Raw genomic sequence first — 14,529 nt, forward strand, 5'->3', positions numbered from 1 at the left:
GAAAGTGGATAGAGAGAAATTTTTCTCCCTCTCACATAACACTAGAACCAGGGGTCATCCCATGAAACTGATTGCCAGGAAATCTAGGACCAACAAGTGGAAGTACTTTTTCACACAACGCATAATCAACTTGTGGAATTCTCTGCCACATGATGTGGTGACAGCCAACAACCTGGATGGCTTTAAGAGGGGTTTGGATAACTTCATGGATGTCTATCAACGGCTACTAGTCGGAGGGCTATAGACCACCTCCAGCCTCCAAGGCAGGATGCCTCTGAGTACCAGTTGCAGGGGAGTAACAGCAGGAGGGAGGGCATGCCCTCAGCTCCTGCCTGTGGCTTCCAGCAGCATCTGGTGGGCCAATATGTGAAACAGGATGCTGGACTAGATGGGCCTTGGGCCTGATCCGGCAGGGCTGTTCTTATGTTCTCTGGTAGCCAAGCAGGGGCTCTGCCAAGAGACTGCAGACAAGCATTAATCCACCCACTCGGCCCACCTCTGTGCTTCCAATGATGCCTCTTGGCACTACATCCCTGCAAGGCAGAGGGAATGACTGATCCACATATGATACAAGAAAGTCCACTGACATTTCTGGCAAAGAATGACTTTGCCCTGGAAAGATCCTGCCCTTACAAGGAAGTGCTGTGTGCCTCCGTTTTCAGGCCTTTTCTCATGCGTTTTAAAAAGTTGAGTATGGAAATGCTGGTTTGGAATTCAGATCTTAACTCTGAAATGTTGTCTAGAGATGTTGGCTTGCCAGAGATAAATTGGTCTGAAAGTGGTTTAACTCTCATGGTTTTCTCTGAAAGACTCGAAGGAGTTTGTCGCTTTGCAAGGGTGCTGAGGATTCTCAAGTGGTCGCTTCCATACCATCTTCAGAACTGACCCTCTTATAGTCCACTTAGGGTGAAGACAGACATACCTGCCTTGAGCAGTGGGGCCATTGCGGATCTGCACTCATTTTTTTCCTAGACAGATGTACAAAATGAATTGAGCTCAGGATGAATCAGTTATTTCTGCTTCCAGGGAGCTTTCCAGACTAGCTGCTCAAGAGCAGCAAAATGCCTCAGTTCAGGCAAGTTGCACTGAAAATGTAAACAGCAGGGGGAGCAGTCTCTCAGCAACTAACAACCCGAGAAAACAGCAACTTTTTCACGCTGGATATACAATGTCTTTGCTCCATATCACAGCAATTAAATTCGAAACAAGGCATTGGAAATGTGAACGGCACCCTGCTGTCTGCATAGGGACTGTGGTGTCACAATGCAGGAAGTGTGAAAGCACACTCCCGAGATCCGACATGACCCCTGTTGCAGGGTCTAATCTGGAAAGTGCCCAGGGAAATCTGGCTGTGCAGAGTGCTGGCTGGCCGGTCCATGTGTCAATCATGAAGCCACATCCCTCCCACCTCCCCACTTGGCTCTACAGAATACTGATTCGCTGGCTGCTGTGGCAATCACAAAACCACACCTTTCCCATCTTCCATCTGTCTGTGCAGAGTATTGATTCACTGGCTCTTGCAGCAAGCATAAAGCCCCTTCTTGTACTCATCAAGAGCAAGATTTAAAGACTTGAATAGAATAACAGAAATGGTTTGAATAAAAATAAAGAAGCATCAAATAAACTTTTTCTGAGGTTGTTCGCACAATCAGCTCTACCTGGGCTAGAGCAGCCCTTACCCAGGTAGAGCTGCTTGTGAGAACCACCGGGATGGGGACTTATCCTGGCACTCCTTGGCCTGGTAGCCTGGGTTTTTTACTTGGGCTAACAGTGAGGTAGAAGGGCATGAGTGCACCCTTCTATCCCACTTCCTGTGGCTTGAACGCTCGGGCTGATTACAGCCTAAGCGTCTACCGAGCTGGGTGCCAAGAGCGCTCGGCAGTGGGGAAATCCCCCAATGCACCGTGCTCCTGGCGTGGTGCATTGTGGGATGTTGGAGGACTTCCTCCACTGGATCCCGGCTCTGTAGCTTGCTGCAGCGCCACCCGTGTGCCACACATGTGGCAGAACCTTTAGACCAGGGACAACAGTGTGTGGGGAGGCAGGTAGGAGCCTGCCTCCCCACCCACCCTCCCTACCACCAGGTACACTGATCATGTGAACGACCTGTCCAACTCCTAATTTGCAAAAATGGCTTTGACTTCAGTAATCGCGCAGCACAATCATTTCAGGTGAAGCAATATTGTCTTGCCTTCGCTGCCAAGGCGTCTGTGCCTTCAGTGGCAGTGTGTTCCATAATGCAGATTATGAGGTGGCTAGAAATAATGTCTTCCCATACATTTCTGCTTGTGTTGTATTAGCTGCCCGCATCTCTGCCCTCACCTTTCCTGCAGTTTGATCTCTTCTGCTATTACCTCTTCATGGCGTGCATTTGTATTTTTTGTTGTGGTTGTTCAGGAGTGCAACAGCAGGTGGCACTGCCAAAATCATGTGAGCTCCCTGCTTGCTGTGTGGCCAGAGAAGAAGAATGCACTAGGAAGGAGCACAAATACCTCTCGGAGTGTGTGTATGGCCAGGCTGATTGTGCTGGCAACCCGCGTGAAACCTGGTATTCTACTGCCATCTGGAAGGACCCAGGACTTTCAGCTCTCTTATTAAAACTATGATCTGGCTCCAACAGACTTTTGAAATGACATACAGGAGTAACACAGAAGACAGATCTCAGGAAATGAATGAGCAATGGCAGGAGAGAGAAGGAGTGAGAGGAATGAATGACTGGATGGGGAGAATGCCATGGGAAGAAGAGGAAAGGAGGTTGGGAGGGAGAAGGAAGGAGCAGGAAAAGAAGCTAGGAGCACTCCGATGCTGGTTGTGGGGGGGATCTGCCCTCCCTTCCCCCCGCCACTCGCGCACTCAGATCTGTGCCATTGCTGGCTGCTCCACGCCCCTCCCGCCTCGCAGGGGGCGTCATGACCGAGCGCGCGGGGAGGGGGTTGGGAGGTGGGTACTTGGGGCTACTCACATGTACTGTGAGACGGGGGCGTTGGAAATGGGGGGGGCTGAGAGGCGCAGGCTGCCACGGCTGCCCCAGCTTGAACAGTGGCTATAGGAGCCGGGCAGGGTGGGCCCAGCCCCCCCAGCGCGCACCGTCGGCGGCCTACGTGCCTGGGGCGTGAAAGGGTCGTCGTCCTCCATGTCGTCGTACTCCGAGTCCCTGCAAGGAGGAGAGAATGAAGGAGAATGGAGTTGGAAGGAGCCACCTGCCTGGGGTGACAAGTAGACCAGGGTCCCTCAAACCTGCATCCCCAGAGGCTGTTGGACTACAGCTCTCATCATGCCCAGCCACAAAGGCCTTTGGCTGCCATGGCTGCCTTTGGCCATTGTGGCTGGGGATGAGGGTACTTATAGTCCAACAACACCTGGGGACTCACGGTTGAGAACCTTTGAAGTAGACTGAGGCCAAAGACCTCAAGAAACACTGCAGGCCTCATGGATAGGTGGATGATATTGTCTAAGACCCACCCTCTCCTGCAGGGTGTAGCAAGGTTGGAGTGGGCTCTGGGACAACAAGCAAAGATGGGCTTCTCTCCTTTCCTTTTGGGAGAGGTAGGAGGAGAAGAGTGGAGAGCAGTGAGCCCCCCTTCCTCAGGGACCCAAGGACTCTGGAGGAATGGGGTTGGAGCTCAGGGGTAAAGCATCTGCTATGCATGCAGAAAGCTCCCGGTCTAGTTCTTAGCGTCTGCAGGTAGGGCTGGGAAGATTCCTGCCTGGCACCCTGGAGAGCCAGGGCCAGTTAGCATACCAGGCCTGCTCAGCTGTTTTTGGACTACACCTCCCACAATCCCCAGCCACAGTGGCTGATAGCCAGGGATTGTGGGAGTTGTAGGCCAACATCTGCAGGAGGGCCGAAGTTGAGCAGCCCTGGCATAGACCCAGGCAGCACAACTTTGGCCGTTGGACTGAAGCACCCATAGCCCATGACTATTGGCCACTGTGGCTAGGGAGGCTGGGAGCTGTAGTCCAACAACAACTTCAGCACAGGGCTGCTCAACTTCGGCCCTCCTGCGGATGTTGGCCTACAATTCCCACAATCCCTGGCTACTGGCCACTGTGGCTGGGGATCATGGGAATTGTAATCCAGAAACAGCTGGGGGGGGGCTAAGTTGAGCAGGCCTGGGGCTGAAGTTGTGCAGCTCTGGGGTAGACAGCAAGATGGACAAATGGTCCGACTGGGCATCAGGCAGCTTCCTATGTCATACTCTACACTCCGCTGGGACAGCCGGGCTGCACTCCTAACCGAGAACCGGCCATCCTGCAGTGCTGTGGAGGCTGGGCACAATCTCTCCTGCTCTTAAAGGCCAAGTGGGGGGGGGGGATAATACATCCATAGTATGCTGCAAAAGGACTGTGCCCTTCAATAACAGATGAGAATGAGGACACACAGCTGTTAGCCCTGCAGGGGGGGAAATGGCCTGGCTGGACTATCTCAGTTGCATAGTCTGGCTGCCCCACAGGGCAAATAGCAGATGGGGGTGTGGGGGAGAGATTCAGATAAGAAAAATCATGCAGGGCAGAAGGGTTAACCCCCTCTCTCCCAGTGCCATGGCCCAAATTTGGAGTAGAGCCCCAGTGGCTGTATTTACTCTCTCTTTGTTAAGTGGTAGATAATGGAAGGTGATGGTGCGGAAGAGGGCAACCAAGATGATCAGGGGACTGGAGCACCTTCCTTATGAGGCTAGACTACAGCATCTGGGGCTCTTTACCTTGGACAAGAGGCGACTAAGGGGAGACATGATCGAGGTGTATAAAATTATGCGTGGAGAGAGATAAATTTTTCTCACTCTCTCACAACACGGGAACCAGGGGTCATCCCATGAAACTGAAGGTCGGGAAATTTAGGACTGGCAAGAGGAAGTCCTTTTTCACACAGTTCATAATTAATCTATGGAATTTTTTGCCATGGGATGTGGTGATGGCCACCAGCTTGGAAGGCTTTAAAAGGGGCTTAGACAGATTCATGGTGGACAGGTCTGTCCATGGCTACGAGTCTGGTTGTGGCTGTGGGCCACCTCCAGCCTCAGAGGCAGGATGCCTCTAAATACCAGTTGCAGAGGAGCAACAGCAGGAGAGAAGGCATGTACATACCTCTTGCCTGTGGGCTCCCCAGAGGCATCTGGTGGGCCACTGTGTAAAACAGGATGCTGGACTAGATAGGCCTTGGGCCTGATCCAGCAGGGCTGTTCTTATGTCCTTATGAGAGCTGGCTTTGTGGTAGCAAGCATGACTTGTCCCTTTAGCTAAGCAGGGTCCTCCCTGGTTGCATATGAATGGGAGACCTAATGTGGGAGCACTGTAAGATATTCCTCTCAGGGGATGGAGCCGCTCTGGGAAGAGCAGAAGGTTCCAAGTTCCCTCCCTGGCACCTCCAAGATAGGGCTGAGAGAGACTCCTGCCTGCAACCTTGGAGAAGCCTCTGCCAGTCTGTGTAGACAATACTGAGCTAGATGGATCTATGGTCTGACTCAGTATATGGCAGCTTCCTATATTCCTATGCTCCATCCTCTCTAGCTTGGCCCTCAGAGAACAAAAGAAGAAAGCAGGCACCCTGTGAAAATTAGGACTCCTCCAGACAGCAATAAATAGTGCTTTGAAAAAAGCTTGTGGGTAAACTGAAGGCAAGAGTTTACTCAGCATCCAGACACTCAAGATGTCTGTCAGCTTTTCCAGCGGGATCACACAGGCAGGTCACAGGGCCAGCACGAGCCTCTGGAGGGAGCTTGCTACAGCGTGTGTACAGAGAGTGAGATCACACTGGAACTTGTGTGAAAGCATTGAATATCCCACCATTTATTTCCGTCTGGAAAGACCCGCGAACACCCTTCGATGGGCCAACCACCGGACATGTGAGTTGGCCCCAGCAGAAGGCAGCTTCACGGCTTCAAGCTTTCTAAATGAGGGGCGTTGTTGTTTTCTTCTGAAGCCACCAGCCCAAGATATGTGAGGCCAGTTCGGCTAGTGAATGTTATTGCTGTTCTTGGTTATAGATGCGGATGGATTGGTTTGCAAAGCTGGGCTGAATCCAGTGCCCCAGAGCTAAACAGTCCTCAGGGGTTGCCACTCACCTGTTCTGGAACCGTTTCCAGGCACGGGGCAGACTGCAGACGGCTGTGGTGAAGGAAAGGGCGGAGAGGAAGGAGAAGAGGAGGAGGAAGAGCAGCCCTTCCATGCCATCATAGCAGAGCCCTTTCAGGGCATCCACATAGTCCTAGGAGACAGAGGAAGAGAGGCACATCCCAGCGTCAGAGGGGGCTCAGCAGTCAGAATGATATGTCCACATGAAACACTGGACATGTCCTTATATGTTCAGTATATCCTAATGCAGGGATTTTCAGCCTTTTTAAAAACAAGTGTACCCCTTCTGTCTGAAACCTTCATCTTATGTACACAACAGAGATATTTAGGGGTGTGTGTATTTATACTTCCCCGCTGGTATGTTTCCCAGACTATGAGAAACACCTATATCAGGCAGCAGCAATACAGGAAGATGCTGCAAGGCATCATCTCAGACTGTGCAGGAGAAGGCAATGGTAGACCCCTCCTGCATACTACCAAAGAGAACCACACAGCTCTGTGGTTGCCAGGAGTCAACACTGACTCAATGGCACACTAACTTTACACACACACACACACACACACACACACACACACACACGTTATGAGGCAGGCTATTGAAGTCACATCCACACTAAGTTACTCATGAGTACTCCCACTGAAATTAATATTCTCAAATAAATATCTTGTCCCACTAACTTGAATAGCACTACTTAATCTGGATATAAGCCAGTGACCGTAATAGCCAAGTCCTCTGATCTGGAGGCAATGGAGCTGCTTCCCCGTCACTGACCGGATGTGCTGGGGAGGCGGGAGAGCTTTGAGTACCCCTTACAAGCCTTAAAAATACCCCCAGGGATTTGCGTAGTCTTGGCTGGGAATCACTGTCCTGATGAATAGCTAATTAGTAACTCTCAGGGCCAAATTAGATGGAACACACAGGTCCTGGGACTGGAACTCCTGTTGGAGGCTGACATCCCAATGAAGTTATTCAATAGTATTAATCAGGAGTTATTCTAAAGGACTACTTAATTTTAGTAGGACTTCTGCTGAGTAATTCATCCTGGATATCAGTCATTGGCTTTTTTTCTTTTCTTTTTTGGGCTCCCGCCGCCTTCCAAAAAGCAGCCTGGCATCAATAGGAGGTTTCCTCCTGCTCCCCAAGGTAAATAGTTGCTGGATTGGGGGCCCCTGTGGATCAAGACCATGGTATGGAGGTGGGGTTAAAGCGCCCCACCCCTGTCTTGGTCCTGATCTCTGGGTGCCCCTGATCTGGTGGCTATTAACTAAAGATAAACTAATCATGCTTTAAAATCATGCTGAGTATGAGTTCCCAACCTTGGGTCCCCAGATGTTGTTGTACTACAACTCCCATTATCCCCCTGATGCAGAGCTTGGCTCTCTGCCTCTGTGCCTTCCATACTGCCAGCTCCCACTTCTTCTGTCTCTCTGCCCCTCCCATCAGCTGGAAGGGATTCCCTTTCTTTAACCTCTGATGGGCATCTTATTAAACACACACACACAGAGAAATTCCCAACCCTCAAGAGGCCACTTCCTCATCCATTCACTCCCATTGATGAAACATCAGCTGAGCATTAGCCAGCCCTGATTTACACTGAATATTGTCAGAAGTCGGTATGTTGGTTTTTAGAACAGCCGCTGAGGAAGATTTAGGGTCAAAGTGTTCAACATTTGGAATGAAATTTAATTCTGATAGTTTTAAATTCTGTTACATTGATTAACAATATTGGGCACACCCATTTTCTCTTTGGAAATATTATACAATGGAGATGACAGTCACAGTCCAGCAGTTTCATTGCATGATTGTCTACAGCTGAGGGGGTTAGGGTGTACAGCAGAGGTTCCCAATCTTGCATCCCCAGATGTTGCTGGAGCACAACTCTCATCATCATAGGAACATAGAAAGCTGCCTTAGTCAGCTTAGTCAGACATTGGTCCATCTAGCTCAGTATGGTTTACACTGACTGGCAGCAGCTTTCCAAAGTTTCAGGCAGGGGTCCTTCCCAGCCCAACCAGGAGATGCCAGGGAGTGAACCTGGGACCTTCTGCATACAAGCAGATACTCTACCACTGAGTGATAGCACTCTTTTGATATTCACCAAAGGGGAATATATTACAGCAAACAGTGCTCACGTGTAATCACCCATGCAAATGCAAACCCAGGTGAATCCTGCTTAGTAAAGGGGACCATTCTTACTCACTATTGCAAGACTGGTTTAATCCCATTAGCCATAATGGCCGAATTGGGATGATGGGACCCTGCCTTGGGATACTCTGGCCGTATTCGCCCATAACGCGGAACCGAGGGTCCAGTGAATCTGTGGGGTTGTGCCCTCCATCCGCCTTGTGCACTTAACTGTCCGTGTTCTGACAAAACGGACAGGAACTGAACTTTAGTCAGGGAGACTGCAGAAAGGAGGGGAAACTGGCTGTGCAGGCTTCCTTCTGGCATGAAGGACAGCCCCAACATCCAATCACAGCTGGAGAGAGGGAGAAGCTTCCTCCCTCAACTCTGGTTACAGTTCAGCATTCAGATGTAACACTGGCAGCAGCAAACCTCAGGTAAGAGCAGCAAAACTCACTACAGACTTTGGGTTCAAGTTGCAGTTTGGGAAGGGAAACCTCAGGTTGCTTTTCTGATGGGACCGCGGTTTCACAAATTTGTTCATACCAGAAAGCAACCTCAGGCTCCTTCATCACCACCAGCTTCCTGTTACGTGCAAATGCAGCCTATGTGTACACACATGCACACTTGGATGTACATGCATGGACTCATTTTTAAAAAAAACATGGTGGAAGGACTGGCATTCCAAAGGGCACCGGGTGCAGCTGAGGAAAGTTAGGCAGGAACGGAGCATTGGTGTCCACTTACCGTGAAGGCTCCTTCTTGTTCTTGATGCCAGGGACATCTCTGGGTTATCCTTCCCCACCAGCTCCAAGCAGGACAGTTACTGTGAATAAACAAAACAGATAATGCCCGCCCACTTGGGGCTGCAGAGGATAACCCCGCCCCAGTTCTCTGTTCGAGCGAGGCAGTAGCAACAAATAAACTGGACACGTAACCCGTTAACACAAACAACATTAGGTAGAACTGTAACGGACAGGTACCTTTTATTAAGGAAAAACATGGATACGAAAGGTTTCACCTGTCTAACAGGTAGAGACATGCCTTCCGTCCAACGGGACCAGGCGGAGCGTACCACTGGGTGGGTCGAGATGTCCCTGGCATCAAGAACAAGAAGGAGCCTTCACGGTAAGTGGACACCAATGCTCCGTTCTCAGTTCTTGATGCCAGGGACATCTCTGGGGACATACCCCAGCTTGGTCCACAGGGAGGGAAACCGCTTCCGCCTAGTCCCGTGGGAGGACCTGCTGAAGGATCCTTCTGCCGACGGCCGCCTGGATAGTGGCGTGTGTCTCAATCTTATAGTGCTTTGTGAAGGTTGAGGGCGTAGACCATGTTGCCGCTCTGCAAATATCCTGAACCGGAGCGTGTGCTGAAAAGGCCGCTGAGGCCGCTGCTGATCTAGTGGAATGTGCCATGATTCCGGGAGGCGGGCTCTTGCGCATAGACTGATAAGCCAGTACTATGCAATCTTTAATCCAGCGAACGATGGTTTTTGCGGAAATGGCGGACCCCTTTCCCTTTACACGAACTTCCACGAACATGGAGTTGGTGTTGCGTAGGGAAGCTGTGCGTTTGATGTAGGTTTTTAAGCATCTACGCACGTCCAGCTTGTGCCAGAGCTTTTCTCGTTCATGCACCGGACGAGGACAGAATGAAGGCAGAAAAATGTCCTGAGATTGGTGAAAGATGGAAGGCACCTTCGTGCATACGAAAGGATCCGGTATCAGCCGTACCGCCTCCTTTTGGAACACACAGAATGCTTTATCGACCGAAAGAGACCTCAACTCTGAAATACGGCGTGCCGACGTGATAGCCACCAGGAAGGCCAATTTCTCTGACAGTGTTTCCAGTGGAATGGAGGATATTGGTTCAAATGGAGGGTGCTGTAAAGCGGAGAGTACCAGATGGAGGTCCCATGATGGGAACCTGTGTATTACTGGAGGCGATAGGAGGGTGGCTCCTCTCAGGAAACGTCGCAGGTGCGGATATGAGGACAGAGACTCTTGGGGTCTGCCTGAGATAAGGCCCAGCAACAATGCAGCCTGGCGTTTTAGGGTGTTGGGCTTGAGGCCCTTGTCTAACCCATCTTGAAGGAATTGCAGGAGGTGTTTGATGGAAGCCGACCCCCGAGGGATGGAGTGCAGAGAGGACCATTTGAGGAATGCCCGCCAGGTTGTCTGGTATATCCGATTCATGGAAGGCCTTCTAGATGCCAAGATCGTGTTCATGACCGCCGTGGAATATCCGAACTCCTTTAACAAGCTCCGTTCAGTTTCCAGGCGGTCAGCCTTAACCACGCTGGGTCGGGGTGGTAAACCGGTCCCTGGGAGAGCAGGTCTTCTCTAACAGGTAGTTGCCATGGATCCTCCTCTGCCATGAGAACGAGCTCCGAAAACCATGGCCTCCTGGGCCAGAAGGGGGCGACTAATATGACTCGGGCCCTCAAGAGGCAAATCCTCCTGATGACCCTTGGTCAGTAGAGGAGTCGGGGGGGTAGGCGAACAGCAGCCCCTCGGGCCACGGGCTGGCCAGGGCGTCCACTGACGTCTCTCCCTGAGCAGGGAACCTGGACATGAACTGGCGCACTTTGGAGTTTATCGGGGACGCAAACAAGTCCATGCAGGGTACGCCCATGCATAGGGTTAGAAGGTGGAAGACCTCTGGGTGAAGACTCCATTCCCCTGGATGAATGTCCTCCCTGCTTAGCCAATCGGCCTTTGTGTTTAGCTCCCCTTTGAGGTGATGAGCTATTAGGGAACGAACATTGGCCTCCGCCCAGTTTAGTAGAAACATTGCCTCCAGGTGAAGAGAGTGTGATCGAGTGCCCCCCTGACGATTGACGTGTGCCTTTGGTGTTGTGTTGTCCGTTTTTACTAGGAAGTGGCGATCCTGAATTGTCGTTTGGAAGGCGATGAGGGCTAACCGGATGGCTCTCAGTTCTCTCCAATTGATACTGTGTGCCTTTTCCGCGGGATCCCATCAACCCTGGGCCGAAAGGTGGAGACAATGAGCCCCCCCCTCCCCTGTCGCTCGCATCCGCCGTGACCAAAACTCTTGGTGGATCGAGGAATTCCTTTCCTGCAAACAAGTTGAGTGGGCTCAATCACCACCTTAGAGCTTGGCGAACTTGTTTCGGAATCTGTAGGTACAGGAGCTTCCTCTTTGCGATGGAGTGCTGGTGAGGTAGGAGGAACCATTGCAGCGGTCGAAGATGGAGTCTTGCCCACAGTACGACGTCCAAGGTTGCGACCATGAGACCCAATAACCTGGAGAGGGACATCAGTCGACTTCAACGGTGCCAGAACCTTCGTAAAGATCCTGGGGGCTGCTGATAGGCCGAACGGTAAGGCCGCGTATTGGAAATGATTGCCTGCGTATTTGAAGCGTAGGAGGTGCCTGCTGTCGGGGTGAATGGGCACATGTTTTGTTTTGTTTGTTTTGTTTTAACTCCCTCTCCCTCCTGTGCCAGAGGCACTGGCTCCACTGCCCTGATGTCCAGGAGGAGTTGGATCGCCTAGACTATCGGCAAATGCTTTGAGAATGCTTTTGACCTTGGAGTGGGGATAAAGCAGCAGGGGGAGAGGAGAGAAACTCTATCCTGTAGCTGTGATGGATCAGCTGCAGAACCCAGTTGTCTGAGGTTGAATCTTCCCAGGCTGGGGCGAGGTGAGACAAATGCCCTCCAAGCCTGAAATGCTTCACGTCATTGTAGTGGGTTTTTGCTGCTTTGACTGAGCAGCTTGCCGTTTGTAGGTACCAAACCCTCTAAAGGGTGCTCTCTGAGGATTCCAAGACCCCCTCTGGAATTTTGTATCTCTGTCCTGGCCCCTGAAGGGCCGGAAGCTATGAGAGGACCGATTGTATTGGAAGGGCCTTTTAAAAGGCTGTTTATCAGTCTTTTTATTGGTTGAAGGCATCGTCTTTCACTTATCAGACGATTCTACAAGAATGTCTTGTAGGGCAGACTCACCAAAAAGCTTCTTACTGTCGTAAGAGACGGTAGCGAGGTTTAGCCTAGAGGTAGAACCAACCTGTCCAATTTTGAGCCACAAGTGGCGTCTGCCAACAAATGATGAAACCGCCTCTTGCGCTGAGAATCTAATCGTATCAAGAGTGGCATCAGCTATAAAGGCCTGCGCCTTCTGGATCTTGAATAGTTGCTGTCACATCTTAACTGGGTCCCCTGGAGGATCACTCAGAAGATTGACCACCAATAATAAGGAGTCACGGCTGCCCTGGATGCTGCCGCTGTTGCACGGACCACCAGGGACACGTTCTCATGGCACGATTAAATGACAGCTAGACCTTCTGGTCAGCTATGTCTTTTAGAGAAAACTTACCCTCTCGAGATGCCAAGGAATCCGACACCAATTGCGAAATCGGGGCATCCGCATTTGGTGTCCTCAACATATCTGTAGTGGTTTGCTGAAAGGAATAAAGTTTGTTAGCCATGCACACAGCCTTGCAGTTGGAAGCTGGTGTCAACCATTCCTGTTTGACTACATCCACAAACAACTCTGGCATGGGCATCAGCCTGTCCTTGGGGTGTGCTCTAGGAAAGACCAAGTCCCCTTTGACACAAGAGTCAAAACTCTGCCCAGCCTCAGTCCCATTGTTTTAATAATTCTGGGCATCAGTGGGCTGAAGTCCTCTGCCAACAAAGAGGCGCTGTGACACTGAGGCATCACCAGTGTCCTCCCCTCCAGACCATTGGGTCTGGATCAAAACCTCCTCCTGCATTAATTGGGTCTTCAGGGTCAGAAGGCAGATTAGGCCTCTCTGAGTTTGCAATGCCCTTTTGGGGGGGGGGTGCAAGTAAACCCCTAGGGCCTCCAGAGTCTGATCAGAAGCATCAGAGGAATGGTCCTGTGCCACCTTGCCAGCCAACTTGCCCAGCTCACTATGCATAAGTTTGCTTTTGGCCTTCTTGGGAAAAGGACTGACAAACTCGCTAGGTGAGGAGCTCACACTGGGTGATCTATGCCTTCTCCCCTTTGTGGATCTCTTACTCCTCTTAGGGGGCCTAACCTGGTAGATGGTGCCAATGATTGCATTGCGAAACCATGCCTGCTACTCAGGTGGCAGCACAGACTTAGGTAAAACAGCAGAGTTAGAACTGGAGGCTGCTTTAGGCCCAGTCTCTGCAGCAGACTCCCCCTGCTGGCCAAACTCCATAGTCACAGTCTTAGGCTTTTCCCGCCCTTTTAGAGACTGTCTCCCTTTTACATTACCGGCTCCTTCAGGTAAAATGGAGGGATTCTTCGCAACCGTCGCCATCTTAGGAACAGAAGATGCCTGTGATGGCCTCGCTGCCCTGCCGGTCAGGTTGCTAGCCAGCTCGCCAATCCGCCTAATCTCTTCTGAGGTCACGCCATGGCTGGGGCCCGCTTCTCCCCCGCCCCCTACCGATTCGCCCGGTACCTCAACATGTTCCTGTTGTTGCAAGGAGGGCCTTGGAAGGGAATGCTCCAGTGCATTCAATTTTAATGGCCGCCGGCTTTTTTCGCGCCGTTCTTTCGAGCTCAGTCGCCATTTTAAGTATCTCCCCGCTGTTACTGACGCGAACTGCCCGCTGAACTGATGCACCTTCCGAGGGGCCACGAGGTTCCGAAGTGCAAACGGCACCCTCCGCTGCCCTCCGGGCCGCTGAAGCACGAGTCTCGCGGCCCGAGGGCAGGAGACTCGCCGCGGACCCGGGAACGATCGGTGCGGGCGGCTCCAAGGCAGCCGTCACCGTCGTCGCAGCCAAACTGATTAAACGGAGCTTCCCTGGGTGCTTGGTGCCTTCCCTTCGCTCCTCTGACCTGATTGTGGCGTTCGTTGCTGTGCAGCTGGGGAGTGCAGAATTCTCCCGCCTGCAAGAATGCCCCGGTTCCGGAGAGCAGAGCGGCAAGCTCGGTCGCGTTGGAGCTGGGGTGCCGAAAGCCCTTGAAAGTCCCGGACCCAAACGGTCCTGAATTTTGCCTCTGGGCACCAAAACAATTCTTGCCCTAAGCGGGCTGCCCATGAAATGGAAGGAGCTGAAGGGGGGGAGGTGGGAAGAGGTAAGGGAAAGACTAACTAATGTTTTTTGTTTTTTTTTTGGTTTTGTTTTGTTTTAGGGAACACAAAACAAGGAAAAGAAGAAAAAACTGACAGAAAACAGACAGTTAGGAAGGTGAAAAGGACAATAAAGGAGAAAAAGACCAGGAGAGAAGAAAATCTGCTGCTGGAGCTGAAGCGAGGACAGAAAGAACTGGGGCGGGGTTATCCTCTGCAGCCCCAAGTGGGCGGGCATTATCTGTTTTGTTTATTCACAGTAACTGTCCTGCTTGGAGCTGGTGGGGAAG

At 51.5% G+C, this 14,529-nt stretch overlaps 2 protein-coding genes across 4 annotated transcripts in view; both read right to left on the reverse strand.

Annotated features, from left to right (window-relative positions):
- The window catches only part of TTYH1 (tweety family member 1), a 110,367-nt gene that overhangs the window by 7,265 nt on the left and 88,573 nt on the right, over nt 1–14,529 (reverse strand). Inside the window, exons 11-12 of one of the 2 annotated variants that reach the window (XM_053265871.1) lie at nt 6,063–6,205; nt 2,963–3,154 (exon numbers count right to left, since the gene is read on the reverse strand). In XM_053265871.1, coding sequence (XP_053121846.1) covers nt 2,963–3,154; nt 6,063–6,205 — 335 coding nt within the window. The remainder of the gene's footprint in view (nt 1–2,962; nt 3,155–6,062; nt 6,206–14,529) is intronic. The other variant, XM_053265872.1, reaches the window with a different exon arrangement.
- LOC128331889 (uncharacterized) lies at nt 8,957–14,440 on the reverse strand. 2 transcript variants are annotated; one of them, XM_053265882.1, is made up of 2 exons: nt 13,432–14,440; nt 8,957–12,625 (listed from the first exon to the last, which is right to left on the reverse strand). In XM_053265882.1, exon 2 carries the CDS (start codon nt 10,426–10,428, stop codon nt 9,424–9,426), a length of 1,005 nt encoding a protein of 334 aa, XP_053121857.1. In that variant the 5' UTR covers nt 10,429–12,625; nt 13,432–14,440; the 3' UTR covers nt 8,957–9,423. The 2 variants fall into 2 exon arrangements, with proteins under 2 accessions (XP_053121857.1, XP_053121856.1); XM_053265881.1 differs by having other exon boundaries at nt 13,229–14,440.

This window comes from Hemicordylus capensis, chromosome 6 (assembly GCF_027244095.1).
Source record: "Hemicordylus capensis ecotype Gifberg chromosome 6, rHemCap1.1.pri, whole genome shotgun sequence".
Lineage (NCBI taxonomy): Eukaryota > Metazoa > Chordata > Lepidosauria > Squamata > Cordylidae > Hemicordylus > Hemicordylus capensis.